Source organism: Staurois parvus, unplaced genomic scaffold, assembly GCF_062004578.1.
Source record: "Staurois parvus isolate SC_StPar_1 unplaced genomic scaffold, SC_StPar_1.0 ptg000549l, whole genome shotgun sequence".
NCBI classification, from domain to species: Eukaryota; Metazoa; Chordata; class Amphibia; order Anura; family Ranidae; genus Staurois; species Staurois parvus.
In genome coordinates, this window is record NW_028318345.1 from 2,165,992 (window position 1) to 2,184,789 (window position 18,798).

Sequence of the window (18,798 nt, forward strand, 5' to 3'; positions counted from 1 at the left end):
AGTATTCAGGAAAAAAAGGAAAATACCATATAAATACACCAACACCTTGGAAAATTCCTATGTTTAAAAAACAACAAAAAAGTCTTATGGTGTAGATCCCTCATCAATCATGAAGAATAACACCCCAGCAACAAAACACAATGACCCATGCAGGACAATCCTGCTCTTAACAGACCCAGACTGCGTATAACACATCTCCAGCTGGTTCCTGAATTTCAACAAACCTGCTAGTGATGCTGACTGAAGAAACTGTCCACATATGGTCATGACAAAGTATGGTCAATGACACTATCCGGGATTCCAACTGGCTTTTTTCAAATGTAAAACAAGTCAGCGGACATTCTGGAAAGTCATTCATTTTTTTTGGGCGGTACTGTTGCCACCACTAAACAAATCACTGCTGACTGCAGCAGTAGTTTCACAGTGGGCCACATCTGGCCATTTAGTTTGCCAGTTTGGTGAAACTGGAAACGTTAGAGTTTGGGTCAAACTCTTCATTGACTTGATCTGGAAGCTTGTCCCTAGTACCTACTGTATGGACTAGGTAGATAGGTGATCACTTTAATGCTAGATGTACATATGTTTAGGTAATCAGTGAAGGAAACAGTTTGGCTATTTAATAAACAATATGAATGCAAATAAAAGAAACAAACATCATGTTGAATTTTTGACAAATGTTTTATCTTAGCCGAGCAGCTGAGACAGTTATAACTTACTCAGATAAATTGTATTCTCACAGATTGAAAATGGAACATCACTGTATACACTGTCTTATAAAATAATCATTATATTTAATATGTTAAAAAAGTGTTATAATTAATTATCCTTTAAATTAATAGAATTTAGAGAGATGCATTTTCTTAATACATAAAGGTTAATAAACAAAAAGTTTGTGCATAGCTGCCCTGCATGAGGCAAGGTGATCATTTAGGGCTCATTCACAAGTGCAGCAGGTGGTGGTGCCACCTAATGCAACTAATACAGTTCAATGGGGCTGCACTGGATCAGCACTGCAACTCCCTTCAATGCATGCAATTGCGGTGTGCTAGTAATATAGCAATTGAGTGAATGGCTGTACCTTTAGTGTTCATGCTGATGGTTGGGGGAAGTAAAACCCCTGCTTAATCTCCAAGTTTTACCACCCCCACCTCATGTGTGAACGAGCCATTAGGGTGGTATCTTGTGCTTTCTCACTTTGCTCTTGGCTCCTTACTGTCTTCTTACTGGTTTGCGTGTTTGAAAAATAGAACAAGGACTACAATTTGCTGTTTTCTTAGTTCCCGTGCTATCAAAAGTGACATAGAGAATAATTATTGATTATGGCTAGAGGCCATATGATGGGGGTCTGTGGGTGAGAGCTTATCCGAATATGGAAACCTAATTTAATAATAAGAGGGCCCCCAGATATGCCCCCTTACATGAATGAGTATGGGGTACATAGTACCATTACTTCATACGTATTTAAAAAAAAAAGTTGTGAGCTAGAAATAAAGATACCCATACATCTGACAAGTCCTTTCTCAAAAAAGTCCCCAAAAGAGTCCCTCATCGAAAATCCATCAACATTCACGATGCCTGCCACATGATGGCTCACTAAAAAGAAGAATCTGATGACCTGGAGCACATGACCAATCTCAACAATACACATAGCTCAATGAACTGTTATTAGCTATAAAAGGGAAGGGGTAAGGATAGTGGTGACATCCTTGACTAAATATAACCTTACTTGGGTAGTGGTGCCCCTGCTATCCCTGCCCCTTTGCTTAAAAGTAGCCGGGATTCTATGTGACATCACTGGTTCCTTGGGATGCTGCAGATGTAAGCACCTGTGGATTCCTTAGGAACTAGTAAAAGCGGGAAGCTGTCATATATAGAAGTGGTAGAAATATCGCTTCTATATAATTCATGGCTTCCACTGAACAGGTACAATATGGTTTTGGAGAATCAAGCATACAATATTCCCCCGAACAGGGTTGATGATGAGAGGAGAGAAGCTCCCTCCCTTCTTCTGTGGCAAATGAAGCCAGAAGCGATTAGGATTTTGACGTTTGGTTTGTTATTCACAAGCCCTTACGGGCTAGGCAAGCATATGATCAAACTGATCTCAATAGGAAGGTCAGAGTGAGAACAATAATTCTAGTGCCACACCTTCTGTTTAACTCTAAGCTGGTAAACTGTAAAGACTTTTAAAGTGTTATTATTAATAATCTTTCTGCGATATGGTGATAAGGTAGGTAATCACAAAAAACAAAATGTGTAAAAACCTATACAAATACACCTGAATTGAAACACCAGCCAGCTGCCATACAAAAAAAACCCTATAAACACCACAATATATGCAGATCCTAAGTGTAAAGCATTCTTATTAGGTACAGCACTAGTCATCAGTGAAACAGTAGCAATAAGACAATCATGACTTTTATTAGTGTTTCTATTTTTCCAGATTAGAGATGATTTCTTTTACCAGTTTTATTTTATTTTTTTGTATTTTATTGTTTTATAAATGTCAGTTCTTTGCAAGTGTTCCACTGGGCTGGAGTATATATGACTTTGGGCTGCTGCATCAGACATCCCCTTAATAAAGTCCTGTGTGATGAAACACATCGGAGACAGAGCCTGATGCTATTAGCAGAGTAGGTAGTGTGTATATTTCTAGGTTCTGTACGTGGGTGGGAGCTGAGTGGCCAGCAGCCAACATATGACTTATGCAGGCCATAGACGGGTCCAAAATCGGCTGATTTTTCGGCCGAAAAAAAAAGTGGCCGATTTTCGCATCATTAGTGGGTTAATTGGTCGGCGGTTTGCCACTTTTTTTATCGGTAAAGTTGGCAAAAAATCAGCCGATTTTGCCGATCGGTCGATTTTCCCGACAATGATGGGCAAATCGGCTGATCATTTTACCGATAAAAAATCTGCACATGAGCCGTGACCTGCAAGAAGAAGAAAAAGAAGAAAAAGGAAGAGGACGAAGAAAAAGAAGAATTCCAGTCCGCTATTATATTCGACATGAAAAAGTATTGCGGTTGCAACAAAGTATCTATTTGTATCTGAATAAAAACATCTGTATCTGAAATGGATACAATGGATACATTGTCGCAACTGCAATACTTTTTCATGTCAAATATAATAGCGGAGCTCTCTGCAAGGGACAGAAGTAATTAAATGCCGGCCGTAGACGGGACAAAAATCGGCCGATTTTTTTTCACCATTGGTGGTAACGTCGGCCTATTGAACGACCGTTTTTTTTTTTTTTTTAAACGGCCGGTTTTTGACCCGTCTATGGCCTGCATTAGGTTCCTGCTAGTGTTGATAGAAGTTCACAGTTTCCTTTTGTTAGAGCAGTTACATTATATATATATACTTTCCAAACTATGTCTGATCTTCTCCCTTGAGGCTGTTCACTTTCTTTAACAAGATTGGCATGCACATCTACTGAGTGTATTTCCTAAGTCTAGTGAAGGGAGCACTGCTGGTCAAGATTGTGTCTTTCAAGAATCACTGGGTGTGTATTTGTCAAAAAGGATTTGCATGAACTTTATATATTTCTAAGTATTTGGTGGGACATTTTGGAGCACTTGGATACTGTTATATGATTTTTTGGTCAGATGCACAAAAAACCTAATTTTTATTCACTTATTTGCATTATGATTTTTTCTTTTCTTCTGACAAACAGTAAGTGCACTGTCTCTTTAAATATATCAACAAAATATTCAAAAGTGCTCAAATGCTTGATAAAATAAATAAATTAACGAATGAATAAAAATAGTAAATTCAATAATTTATCAAATTGATATAAATACTGATAAAAATAATTATAAAGTGTGCATGTGCCAAATATACAAAATTATGTGCAAAACATTTCAAATGACAGGTTAGGCATCTATTTACTCAGTGTAACATCATCTTTTATATTTTATTTAAAAAATGGGAATTATATTGTGTTTGTATGCACTTTAAATTTCTTCTTGAAAAACAATCTGTGAGAATAGCGTGTGGCATAATAAATTACAACAACCACTATTTCATTTTCCTGGGCCTTTGTTTTCAAAAAATATATAATGTTTTTTGGGGGGGGGCCTAAGGATAATGCTGAAATTCACTGCATTATTCACATATATTGTGAGAGAAAGCATTCCTACTAAATTATACAGACCTGGAGTTGTGATTGAGTTCCTGTGAAATGTCATCAACCATGTCATTTTCAGATGCTTCATGTGCCATTGCTTTGCAGAGCTTGCAAGCCACTAGAGCCTTGGCCATTGCTTCCTCTCCATGTTGCCAAAAGAACAAAGCCATCTTCTGTCTTTTCATTAGTACTGCCCATACCATGAGCTCATGAAAGGGGAAAGGGAAATGATTTATTTCAGGATCATCTAAATCAATGTCCACCTCCTCCTCTTTCTTCTTTGTAGTATTTCTTCCTCTCCTCATTGGAATATCATCCTATTACAAACATCATATTTAGATAGACAGCTTATAACAGTATTAGACAAAGCAATGTGTTACTAAATAACAAAATAGTTTTCTTCAAATTAACAACTTGTATTATATATTATCTGGATGTGAGTTTAAGCTTAAAGCTGAATACCAAGAATTAAGCTACTTTGTAAAATCTGCAGGCATACTATGACTTAAAGAGACACTGAAACTTTGTTTTTAAAAAAAAACCCAAACATCATACTTACCTGCTTTGCACAGTAGTTTTCAACAGAACAGCCCCGATCCTCTTCTTTTTGGGTCTCCGTTGGCATTCCTGGCTCCTCCCCCTAGAGCAGTGCCCCCAGAGAAAGCTGCTCACAGTGGGGGCACTGCTCTGTCCCCAAGCTGCTGCTTTCTGTGTCCATAAGGCCCCCACTCTTTCCTCATTGGCTCACTTGCTGACTGAGCTCCCGCTGCTGTCTCAGTCAATGAGGAGGAAGAGTCCTCAGACAGCAGAGGCTTTCAAGAATGTTGCTGGATTGGAGGGGGCTTAGGTAAGGATTCGAGGGGGGTTGGGAGGGGGGTGCTGCACATAGAAGGTTTGTTACCTGCATGCATAGAATGCATGAAGGTAAAAAACCTTGAGCCTTTAGAACCACTTTAAGTCCAGCTAGGTTCCTGCCGCCTTGTAGACTTATCTCTATTATTCATATTTGACAGGTTTATTGTGCTCCAGGAAGATAACCTCTGGAGCTCCGACACTGGTCGCTGTGGTCTCACTTGGTCTGTCAAGAGCAGAGTCGCTGGAACTGCTATGCCTGCCCCTCCCCTCTTTATGCCCATTCACAGAAGCTTTTGTATTATGTGAACTCAATTACAAAATACAAAGGCTTCTGTGAAGGGACAGCAGTGGGGAGGGGCAGGTCTAGCTGCTCTGTGTGCTTCTCTCCTCTCACAGCTGGAGTGTATCCTCCAGAAGTGCAACAAACCTGTCACATGTAAGTAATAGAGATAAGTCCCAGAGGTGACATGCATCTAATTGGACTTAATTCATACTGTACCTGTACTTTTTGTAAAATTTCTGGCTTCCTTGAATTCAGCTTTAACTGTTTGCGTTCAAGCTAGGTGTGTAAAGGTACAGAGATAAAATTCATAACTGGGAGTTGTTTTACTTTTACTATTTTTGTCTATTCAGTTCTGAGATTTACACAGCTCTGCCATACAGCATAGCCATGACTAGCAGAGCAGGGGACCTGATGTTTCTCTGTTGCAGTTAAGTAATAAATAAACATTTACAGGTCTTTCCCCTGCACACAACCCTTGACTGGATAGTGAAATGAGAAGCAGGACACCAATTACTGTACATAGTTAAAAAAGACACATGCCCATCTAGTACAACCAATATAAACAAAAATAAATACATAGAACAGCCAAGTCTTTATAAACCATGGTCCAATTTGCTCCAACGGGGGAAAAATAAATGTCTTCCAGGTACCTCAGAAGGTACTTGGATATTTTCTGGATCAACAATATCTGGTAGTATTACATGTAAATTTCAATATCCAGTTGTTTTTGTTTGCACATTTAAGAATGCATACACATCTTTTTTTTAAAAAAAAAGCATTCTACTGAGCTGGCCAGAACTAGTTCTTGAGAGAGTCTATTCCACATTTTCACAGCTCTTACTGTGAAGAATCATTTCTGTATATGAATGTTAAATATCTTTTCCTCCAGATGTAAAAAGTGCCCCATGTTGTTGTAATGACCTGAAAGTAAATAAATCTACACCAAGTTCACTATATGGACCGCTTATGTATTACTACACGGTGATCATACCCCCTCTTGATCGACTCTTCTCAAGACAAAATAAATTCAGTTCAACTAGTTTGCTTGCCCTTCTCTGCACTTTCTCCAGTTCTCCAATATCCTTTGGATTTTGCTTGCTTTAGAAACTGCAGCTTAGTATATTGTTAAGTCTATGATCTACCAGAATGCCGAGATCCTTCTTGATAGTTGACTCTCCCAGTTGTACTCATCTTAGAATGTACTGTATGACGCATGCATGTTTTTCCTATTTGCCACATAGTTACCCAATTAAACTGTGCATTCATGTCTGCTTCTAAGTTAGAGACATACTGTTACTATACTTATCTGCTACATAGCTAAGTGTTATCTGCAAACACTAAAATGGTACCTTTCATCCCAAACTCTATATTATTTATACAAGTGAAAATAAGTAAAAAAATAAGGGTCCCAACATTGAACTAAGAAGCTAATTTGTTTGTTGCTATGCTCTCACTTTCTAGCAGCAGGTTCGTGCAGATTTGTTGGCAGCATAAAAGTACTGTAGCACACCTGATTGGCTCCTTGCACTGTTTCTCCCTCTTCAAGAGTTCTGCTATACAGGGGATTGCAAAAGGATGATACCAAGACAAAGTCAGGTACTTACACCACTTGCATTAAAAAAAATCGTATTAATGAATAATGAGCAATAATTTGTTTATTTTATATCTGCTTAAAGCTCAGCTTTAAAGACCTCAAAGTCCATCTACAGTTGTGTGTTTTTCATTCTGTGGGGAACATTTTATATACATATATTTTTTCTCACTTAGTCACAAGTGAGAATAAAATATTGATTATTAGGTTTTTTTTATGTTTATGTTAAATTTATATTTATCAGGCTCCAATAGCCTTTTACATACCTAGTTCAATACCTCCAATTTAAACACAGTTTTTGAAAAAGAGTTGAAAAAGTCAGATAAGTTACTCTTTTTTTTCCACTCTCTATCTGCCTGTGCAGTTGTAGTCACTGGAAGGTATAGGAAGGAGAGACAGCCTGAGGACAAACAGCTTTTGCTCTGCCCTTACTCTGCTCTGTGAATTCTTTGTCAGAGATTCACCCTGTATTCAGTGTTAAGTTACAAAGAAATGCCTTTAAACATGTATTGAAATATATACTAAATTAATTACAACATTCATAAAATTAAAAAATAAACATGACCCAATACTATTGTACAGTGCTCAAAAAAAATAAAGGAACACTTTTTAATCAGAGTATAGCATCACGTCATTTAAACTCCTGGGATATTGATCTAATCAGTTAAGTAGCAGAGGGGTTATTAATCAGTTTCAGCTACTTTGGTGTTACTGAAATTAACAACAGGTGCTCTAGAAGGACAACATTGAGACGTGGAGGTTGAGGTCACTGACATTTTTTTCCCTACTCATCTTTTCTGACTGTGTTTCACTAGTTTTGCATTTGGCTAGGGTTAGTTTCACTACTGGTAGCATGAGGCGATAGGTTGCACAGACAGTTCAACTCCTCCAGGATGGCACATCAATACGTGCCATTGGCAGAATGTTTGCTGTGTTTCCCAGCACAGTCTCAAGAGCATGGAGGAGATTTCAGGAGACAGGTAGTTACTTTAAGGAGAGATGGACAGGGCCATAGAAGATTCTTAACCCATCAGCAGCACCGTTATCTACTCCTTTGTGCAAGGAGGAACAGGATGTGCACTGCCTGAGCCCTACAAAATGACCTCCAGCAGGCCACTGGTTTGAATGTCTCTGACCAAACAATCAGAAACAGACTTCATGAGGGTGGCCTGAGGGCCCACCATCCTTTAGTGGGCCCTGTGTTCACTGCCCAGCACTATAGAGCTTGATTGGCATTTGTCATTGAACACCAGAAATGGCAGGTCCACCACTGGCACCCTGTGCTTTTCACAGATGAGAGCAGGTTCACCCTGAGCACATGTGACAGATGTGAAAGGGTGTGGAGAAGCCTTGGAGAATGTTATGCTGCCTGTAACATCGTTCAACATGACCATTTTGGTGGTGGGTCAGTGATGGTCTGTGAAGGCATATCCATGGAGGGATTCACATACCTCTACAGGCTAGACAGTGGCGCCCTGACTGCCATTAGGATGGAATCCTTGGATCCATTGTCAGACCCTATGCTGGTGCAGTGGGTCCTGGGTTCCTCCTGGTGCATGATAATGCCCGGCCTCATGTGGCAAGAGTATGCAGACAGTTCCTGAAGAATGAAGGAATTGATACCATTGAATGACCCCCCACACTCACCTGGCCTAAATCCAATAGAACACCTCTGGGATATCATGTTTCAATCCATCCGACACCACCAGGTTGTACCTCAGACTGTCCAGGAGCTCAGTGATGCCCTGTTCTAGATCTGGGAGGAAATACCCCAGGACACCATACATCGTCTCATTAAGAGCATGCCCCGACATTTTCAGGCATGCATACAAGCACATGGGGGCCATATAAACTACTGAGTACCATTCTGAGTTGCTGTAATGAAATTTCAGCAAAATGGACTAGCCTGCTGCATCATTTTTTCACTTTGATTTTCGAAGTGTCTTTGAATTCAGTCTTCGGTAGGTTGATAATTTTCATTTCCATCAAACAATGGGTCATCCTTACATTCCTAACACATTACCCAGTCCATATCAGTATAGCTATCCAGCATGATATTTTTCCCCATTGAGATCTGATGTGTTTTCAAAGTGTTCCTTTAATTTTTTGGAGCAGTGTAGTTCTCATATACATAAGGAGTAAAACTAGCCGGATAACAATTTGTTTTGGAAAAAACAGCTTAGGGCTGTGTCCAACTCCATTTAAATGACCAAAAATCAAAATATGTTGTTATGTGATTCCTGGTAAAGGGGAGGAAGAGAGCTCACAGTGGCAGACCACTCTCTTCAGCAGACAACGTGTCCAAATTCCTTTATCTTGCTATGTGATCAGTAAAATATTTTATCTCTTTAATTACTAATTATCTATCCCAGCAAAAATGTTAACATAGTTTTAAAGTGGAACTTCACTCTCTCATTCAACATTAACTATTTTTAATCCTTAGTATTAGTAAATAGATAGTAAGGTATATTATATTAACTTGTTTTAAATTTTTTGATTTTACATTTTTTCAGTCACTTTCTGGTTTCCAGGCCCGGGCAAATGATTTCATATATCCCAGGAGTCTTTAGGAAGGGAGGAGGGGCTTTCTCAGCTAAGCACACTCTTTTGCCTGCATGCCAGAGGTAAGGGCATATCGATTCCAGGAAGTAAATGTTACATGAATTATCTGCCCTTACTCAAGATGGTCGCAGCCAGAAATGCTAGTGGGGTGTTTTTCAAAGTGATTTCTCAGCAAACTAAAACATGGAGACATAGATGGATGGGGAGTTTTCTTTGAATATTATAAATGAATGAAATAGCGTTTGTGGTTTGTGGTGTTCAGATGCAATATAGTTCCGCTTTAAGAGAACATCTGAGGTTAGTTCTGCTTTAAGCAACATTTTAAAATGACTACTATTGCTTTATTACTATAGTTAAATTGGTATAATTAACATATATCTAAATTCAAAAAAGTAATAATTTTTGCAATTAGTTTTTTTTAATTTCTTTCTAATTACACAATTAGTTGACAATGACTACTATTACAAATTAATAAGGAATGTTATGAAGACCACATTGTTAGGCATCTTGCAAATTAAATGTATTCAGAATGAAACTTTGGTAAGACAATTAAGAAATCTTCAGACTCCCTCAGAAAATAACCTGAAGCTTTATTGCAAGTACTGATTGAGTATATGGTTAATAAGGCTTTTAACTTTCAAAATATAATAATTATTATTATTATTATTAAGTAAAAAAATCCTGAAAAGCATAAGTACTATTTATTGTTATCTATAGCTCACATGCATAATTGCAAAGAAAATTCACAGATGGTTATTTCAATTACTTAGCTTCATTAAAATGCTGTCAATTTTGTCTCAGCTTAGTCTATCATCAAAAAAAAAAAATCAAATATAGACAAATACGTTTGACCAGCTACACGAGTACAAAATACATTTTGTGTAAATAATTATTTTTTATTCTTTATTTTTTAGTTTTAAGATATATACTCAATCGTATACTCAATCATCAGAGCACTTACAATTCCATTAGGTATTAGTATATAATTATTTGTTGAATAGCAAAGAAATGAGAGTTACACCAAAAATAAGAATGCAAAATAGAAACTGGACAGGATTTACAAACTGGATTTGAAAACAGGCAGTTGTCTATAAGCAACAATTTGTATTCCATGGTATTACCTAATGGAATTGTAAATGCTCTGATGATTGAGTATACGATTGAGTATATATCTTACAACTAAAAAAAAGAATAAAAAATAATTATTTACACAAAATGTATTTTGTACTCATGTAGCTGGTCAAATGTATTTGTCTATGTTTGATTTTGTTTTTCTAATGATATATGAAAAATAATGGTATGCTTGAAAATGGTTTATTGGTGTGGTCACCCAGGGCAAATGCACAACATGGTAAACATAAGGCTACTTTCACACTGCTCAGTTGCACAAATGCAATAAAAATGCATATGCATTTTTGCAGCGTTTTTACCATGAGTTTTTGATGCATTTTGCACCTGTGAAAAATGAATATGTGACTCAAAATGCACCAAAAATGCAACCATGGGTATGTTTTTGATACGTTTTTGCCACATTTTTGATGAGATTCCATTCATTTCAATGGTGAGGTGCATTTTTGGTGGACCAAAAATGCACCAAAAATGCAACTTGCAGGACTTTGCAAAATACAACAGACCCAGTGTAAAACATTCCATAGGATTTAAATGTCATGCGTTTTTCTTCCGCTTTTTTGAATGCAAAAATGGAAGAAAAACTTAGTGTGAAAGCAGCCTAACAATATGCATATTTTATAATCCCGCGTATAGAATCAAGAATTATTCATTAAATAAAGTGACATTAAACCCTCATTCTTTTAACCAGTTTCCGCAGATTATTTAATCACTTGTAGCCTATTTACACATTGTATCTTTTAACCTTTAACTATGTTCCATTTTAAGCTAGAGCCATGGCCACTGCAACATGTTTCCTGTTTTAGGGTAGATTCTTTCTCTTTGCAGTGTCCTATTAGCCACCTTTACATGCAGGGACTAGAGTTGTGTCTCTCTACACTGTGTGCATCAACAGAAACACACGTCTTCATAGCCTAGGATGGCAAGGCACTCATAGAATCATAGAAAAGTGATGGCAGAAAAAGACCGAGTGGTCCATCGAGTCTCCATGCTTTTTCCTCCTCCAAGCTAAAAGACTGGCTCAATACTGTACTGCCCACTGTTAACTCTTGCATCTCTAGACTGGAAGTCCAGGGAAGATGCAATGAGAGTGCAAGAGCCAGCAGCAAGAATTTTATCAAATAGTAGTTTACAGAGAATGTTTATGTTATTGTACTCAATGTGTTAAGCTAAAAAACTGCTGAGGGTTTAATACTACTTTACCACTTCAATACCAGACACTTTTACCCCCTTCCTGTCCAGGCCAGTTTTCATCATGGTCACACTTTGAATGACAATTGCACGGTTATGCAACACTGAACTCATATGAAATTTATGTAATTTTGTTCACACAAATAAAACTTTCTTTCAGTGGTATTTTATCACCAATGTTTTTTTTTATTTTTTGCTAAATAAACAAAAAAACCCTGAAAATTTTGAAAAGAAAACACGTTTCTTCATTTCTGTTAATACATTTTGCAAATAAATAATCATTCTTCATATATTTAGGCCAAAATATATACTGTTTCATTTCTTTGGTGAAAATAACCCAAATCAGTGCATATTATTTAGTCTGGAGAAAAGTTATACAAAAAAAATGTAATAATTTATGAATGCTGCATTTATGAGTCTTTTAAATTACATACACAGTTCTTAACATTAAATTTTTCCTATACCCAGTTTCTAAACCCACAATCTTTTAATCCTGGGGGATAGTTTAAGTTTGAAATTGAAATCAGAGGGGAAACTGGAGATGATAAACCAGACATTTTAAGTAGTTAAATAAAGATCTTTAAATAGATTTTAAATGAAGTACTTTTCAATGTCTACATTTTTATAATATTCAAGAACATTGGGCTCCAGTCACAAAAGCAGATTGCATGCGGTATGTAGGTGTTTTCCCAAATACCACATGCAATCCTGAAAATGTCAGTTCACTATTGCTTTATGCAGTATTTACTGCAAAAAGCAAAAATGCTCGCTAATACCACATAAAACAGGCGTTAAAGTCAATTCACAAAAGGAAATAAATAATTAAATGCATGCGGTAAATAAGTAGTGGTCCCGGTATGCAATAGCTAAGGAACTCGCAGCAACCAGCATCCTTAACAACCATTAAACTACATGGTTGTTAAGGAGCAAGCGGCCATCGCATCCTTAACAACTGATGAGTCATCAGCTGTTAGTGGGGTTCTTTGCTGACAGCTGAATGTAAAGAAAATAATTTAAATATTCTTCCTGTGTTTATTTACACTGCACTTTTTTGGTGAATGAGTAGGGGTACTTTATATACTCATTCAAATGAGGAGCTTGGATCTGGGGCCCCCCTTTTTAAAAGAGGCTTCAAGATTCTGATAAGCCCCTCCATCTGCAGACCCCCAAAACCACTGGCCAGGGTTGTGGGGAAGATGCCCTTGTCCTCATCAACATGGAGACAAGGTCTTCAGGGTGGGAAGCCCCCCTACCCCAAAGTACCCCCCCATGCTAAGGGTATGTGGCTTGGTATGGTTTAAGGGCGGCACTCACTCGTTTCCCTCTTTCCTGACCTGCTGCGCTGCATGCTAGGATAAGGGTCTGGCATAGATTTTTTGGGGGGGCCTATGCCGTTTTTTAAAATTATGACTTGGGGTTCCCCTTAAAATCCATACTGAACCGGTGGGGCAATTCTCTTCTTTACATTCAGCTGTCAGCTGATAACTCATTGGTTGCTAAGGATGTGGCAGCTGCCAGCTCCTTAACAACCATGTTTTTTACTGATTGTTAAGGATGCCGGTGGCTGCCCACACCCTAGCAACCAGCTATTTACTCTGTTTTTAAGGACGCTGGCTACCGCAGGAGTTAAATTACCACAGGCTTTTATTACTAAAATACTGCATGACTTCATAAAATAGTGAATGCAGTATTTTTTTTAGCGTTTTTTAGTGAATTGAAAAAGACCTTTTTGAAAAAATGTTGTGCGGTGTCTTATCACATAGTTGGCTGCGGTAAGATACTGCTTTGTGCACAGAGCCCAGTGTATTAAAAAAAGGACTTTTTCAATATCACATTAACAATGTCATTCCAAAATTCCTGCACAGGCAGGTTTTAAAATAATAGTAGTATGTTTGGGAGACGCCTCTTGATCACTGCTACCCAACCCATTAAATTCAGAGGTGATGTGATTCCATTGCTGGAACAAGCCCTAGATTTTTGGATTACCTCTGAACTCTTAGACTTTAAACAGTTCTGATAGATTATTGAAATTCTTGTTTCTTTAATGTATATTACTGTGATCCTTTATGCCATGGATTCATACCTACTAATGTCTCAGAGCAGTTTTACACATGCCACTTAAAGGACTTTAGTGTGATCCTTTATGCCATGAATTCAGACCTACTAATGTCTCAGAGCAGTTTTACACATGCCACTTAAAGGACTTTAGTGTGATCCTTTATGCCATGGATTCAGACCTACTAATGTCTCAGAGCAGTTTTACACATGCCACTTAAAGGACTTTAGTGTGATCCTTTATGCCATGGATTCATACCTACTAATGTCTCAGAGCAGTTTTACACATCTCACTTAAAGGACTTTAGTGTGATCCTTTATGCCATGAATTCAGACCTACTAATGTCTCAGAGCAGTTTTACACATGCCACTTAAAGGACTTTAGTGTGATCCTTTATGCCATGGATTCAGACCTACTAATGTCTCAGAGCAGTTTTACACATGCCACTTAAAGGACTTTAGTGTGATCCTTTATGCCATGGATTCAGACCTATTAATGTCTCAGAGCAGTTTTACACATCTCACTTAAAGGACTTTAGTGTGATCCTTTATGCCATGGATTCATACCTATTAATGTCTCAGAGCAGTTTTACACATGCCACTTAAAGGACTTTAGTGTATATTAGGAATTATCTAAGGGCTGATCATTTCAAAGCTCAAAACGATAAACAGGTTTTTTTTTTTTACTAATAGCTCACCCCTTGTTATTATGAGTCATGAAGTTATGCTTTTATAGAAATAGCTTTATTCACCTTGATCCTAATTTCACATCACTGTCACAACTTAAGCAATGCCTATATTTAGATGAAGGCTTACAGAGGTAAAAAAAAATCCATGCCCATAATGCGAATGAAAGTTAAACTCAATGCAAGCAGCTATATATACATTTGAAATACTCTCTCTTTCAAATGTTTCTTGTTTTCTGCTGCAAATGTTACTAGTTACACACATATTCCACATTGCACAATCAGACAGGTGACACCTGCAGATTAATTTATATTCCTGATTTAGCAACTCAATCTCTCAACCTAGAAATGATGTTGGGTGAGCTCCGAACTCATCTTTAGCTGGACCTTACACTTGTGCTTTTTTTTTTTACTCTGATGAATGGAGGAGTGAATCAGTTGTTTATTTGAGCTTCAAGCAGAATCATTTGTTTATATGAGCTGCAGGACAGGAATGACCCACCAACAGTTCATCAGAGTAAAAAGAGAGTTCAAGTTCAGAGGTGTCCGTTTATGACACACAGAATAGCTGAGATTCAGAGGATCACAGCTATTCTCTGGTCATTCACAGTTTATAACACTCAGGAGAATATGTTCAGCCCTTCTCTGGAGATCTGTGTTCTCCCTCCAGATTCTCCAGCCCAGAGCTGGAGAATCGGAGGGACCGAAAACTAAGCAGAGATAATTTACCTCTGTTTAGTAAACTGATCTTTTATTGTAATCTCGCGAGATTATAGTAAAATGAGCCATTTTCCAGAGTTTGTAGACCGTTCTCCAGCGTTTGGAGATCGTTCTCCCTTCGTTCGGAGAACTGCTTCATAAACAGCATTCACAGGAGAACTGTGTTCTCCGAGAATGCCGGAGAACTGAGCAGCGATCTATTACCGCTGGTTCATAAACAGACACCAGAGTTCCTCTAAAGATATGTTCTGAGGATGCTCAAGTTCATCCCTAAGTACCACTGTACCTTTAGCTTTCTCATTAGACAATAATCCACATCATCATGACCTCTCTCCAGTGAGTAGAGAAATGACCCAGGAAGCAGTACTACTAACCAAAAGGTGTGAATAATCAAAAGTGGCTGGCCAAAAGTAAAATCCTTTTGGAGTTAGGGCAGTATACATATATGTATTTCAACCATATACCTAGCTCGGGATTTTACAATAATGAATCAGTTACACAAAGTGAATGAAATAATAAAAAAAATACAGTACATAAAAATGCAGTGATATAAAAAAAATGGGTCTTGCTGCGCTACTGACCTACACTCAAATGCATGAAAACATCATTTTCATATTATCATCTTATTAAAATGTGTTCTTATGAAAAATAATATTCTGAAGTTATGTACATATATACATCACTCAGAAAATACATATTCAATAAATTAACATATTTTAGAAAAAAAAGCCCAAAATATTGTGAACAGTCCCAGAAGTTCAGAATGTTTTTCTGATTTATATTCATAATTCTGGAATATGAATTTGCTTGTAAGAACACATTTTTACATTATAATAATATGGCATTTATGTTTTCATGCATTTAAGTGTGGGTCGGTAGTGCTACACTATTGTGTGTAGTAGCTACACTTATACTTGTGCATTTCCTTACAGTTACATTAACCACAAATCTGGACACTTTCACCCCCTTCCTGTCCAGGCCAATTTTCAGCTTTCACTGCTATCACACTTTGAATGACAATTGCGCTGTCATGCAACACTGTACCCATATGAATTTCTTTAGCATTTTTTTGAGACAGATAAAACTTTATTTTGGTGGTATTTATTCACCACTGGGATTTTTATTTTTTTGCTATCTAAATGAAAAACTCCAAACATTTTGAAAAAAAAAAGTGTTTTTCTTATACAATTTTGCAAATAAATAATCTTTCTTCATAAATCTTGGCCAAAATGTATTCAGCTATTTTTTTAGTAAAAAAAATAACCCAAATTAGTTTATAACCAAAAATTATAATTTAAACATTTTTTCTTACATTCTTATTTTTTTTTTATATTATTTTTTTTTTTTAACATACTGTCAGACCCTAGAAGTACAGTGTCATCATAGTGCTTGTGGGAGGTGATGAAGATTTTTTTTTTTACACTGATTGCTTTCACACCCACAAAGGCTGTAAAAGCAATAATTTCTCCTTCTCTCTGGCTGCATTCTTGCAGCCATTGAGAAATACTGTGAGAGCTGTGAATGGTTACAGCTTGTCACATGGCACAAGGCTGTTGTGAATAGCCTTGTACCATGTGACCTCTGTGATCATTCACAGGTTTCACTAGTAGTAAGCAATGATGTCAGAGGTGACATCTTGCTTACTACTATTCATGTGATCACTAAGTGATCCCATGATTGGGATCTAACACATGATTGGGACCTCACAGAGAGGTCTCGTACAGTGATCGGTGTTCCTCCTAGGAAGCGTGCACAGGCAGGGAAGCGGGGAGGATGTTTATAAAGGGCCACCCACTCCTGCACTGATCTCGTCTGGCCCATGTATAGAAAATGGCTGGACGGGAGCAGAGCAGGAGCGGGTGGCTGTTTATAGACGTCCTCCCCGCTGAAGTGGTTAATTAATAAAAATGTTGTGAACTCTTAGCAAAGGCACGTGTATAGACTTTATTTTTGTATATGTAGTTCTGAAATTTAGTATGAATGCTAAATATGAAGATCTTGCGTAATTAGTTTAGTAAATCAGTAAGGATCAGTTTTCCTTTCCCTGATGCTTTTGTGTTTTTTGAATAAAATATTTGCAAAGCCATTTGTCCAGTGAATCTGCATGTACATTTGTTCTGCAGAAAAAGGGCTAAACAAATGTTCTTTAGCCTCATTTCTCTTCTAAATGAATGTTCTATTATTATGGGCAGTAGTAAAACACAACACTGTGGCCACTAAATGGAGCCGAGTAGCATAGGAAATACAACTATTTTTCTGACAAGTGATACAGTTTAACAGTTCTGGAGATGGCTAGAGGAAATTAGCAAATACATATATCAAATGGATACTTTTTTTGCTTATTTGTGAATTCCCTCTAGCATTCTGTAGAATTAATTCACAATTTTAGATTCACTGGACGAATAGCTATTTTGAATTTTTAAAAAGAGACCACTCTGTGTTTCCTTAGCTTCCCCTGTTTCTAGCACTGACTCTCTCTTTACTGGCTGTACGTCTATTATATATCAGTATTTGTCTCTGCCATGTATTCCTTTCATCTCAATTGTTTCTCCTGTTTATGTCTCTGCTCTATCCTGCTTTCACCTTTCATTACAGTTGTGCAGAGTCCAAAAAATAAAATGCAATTAAAACAAACATTAAAGCTGACTATAGATGGATCAAAAATTGGCTGATTCAGCAAGGAGCAACTACATTTTAATTCATCTATGGCATTCCTGCTTTAGAGAAGTCAATGAAAGTATCACCTTCTCTAGAATGGGAATGTGTGAAAATTTTCATTCCATCACCACATGCAGCCAATCAGCTGCAGTGCTGATCAATGTATTCTCACAGCAACTGCTGTCACAATACAATATTACAATCGCACAGCAAGGAGGAGTCCTCCATCCACCTCAATTCTGTGGCTGGGCAATCATTTCTTGTTCAGCCCGCTGTCTGATAAAAATAAAAAAGATTAATCTATGACCAGCTAAAGGGCACATTCACACCATTAACGGTACCCAAATGCACCTCCAAAATGCAACCTATCATATTTTTATGTGTGTTGCTGTGCATTTCAGCCCAATAAATTATAATGAGATATTTAACGTGTTACTAAACCCAAGACCCTGCATTAACTATATCTCGTCTCCCACAGTACACATGGAAATGCAATTATTTTAGTAAATATAAACTGCTAAATACCTTTTCTCATCAGCAGTTAGAGCAGTCTTGTGACTTCTATCAGTGTTCAGCAGAGCATAAGTTAAAGCTTGTAGGAGGAGTTTTCTTTCTGCTCTAGGAGGATGCAGATCCCCTGACCTCTGTCTGGACAGTGATGTTTGGCCCTGTGCTGATCACATGCACTCGCCCAAGAAAAAAAAAACCTCTCTAGCAATGCACACTAAACTGAGCATGTCAGAATGGCTATGGTTCTGTCTGTCTTATCAGGAGATAAGAAGTGAACATTTGAACAAGAGGAGGAGCAAAGAAGTCAGGATCAAATGGCCTTTTTACACAATGCAGATTATTAACCCCTTAGGTTCCATAGTGAGTATAACACGCATGCTTTACTGCATATACAGACTGATTTTACTGTTGTGGGTTTAGTAACACTTTAAAT

General features: G+C 37.5%; 1 protein-coding gene across 1 annotated transcript in view; it reads right to left on the reverse strand.

Annotated features, from left to right (window-relative positions):
- TRPM3 (transient receptor potential cation channel subfamily M member 3) overlaps positions 1–18,798 on the reverse strand; it is a 500,529-nt gene that overhangs the window by 81,466 nt on the left and 400,265 nt on the right. Inside the window, exon 15 of the mRNA XM_089691063.1 lies at positions 4,154–4,443. Coding sequence (XP_089547189.1) covers positions 4,154–4,443 — 290 coding nt within the window. The remainder of the gene's footprint in view (positions 1–4,153; positions 4,444–18,798) is intronic.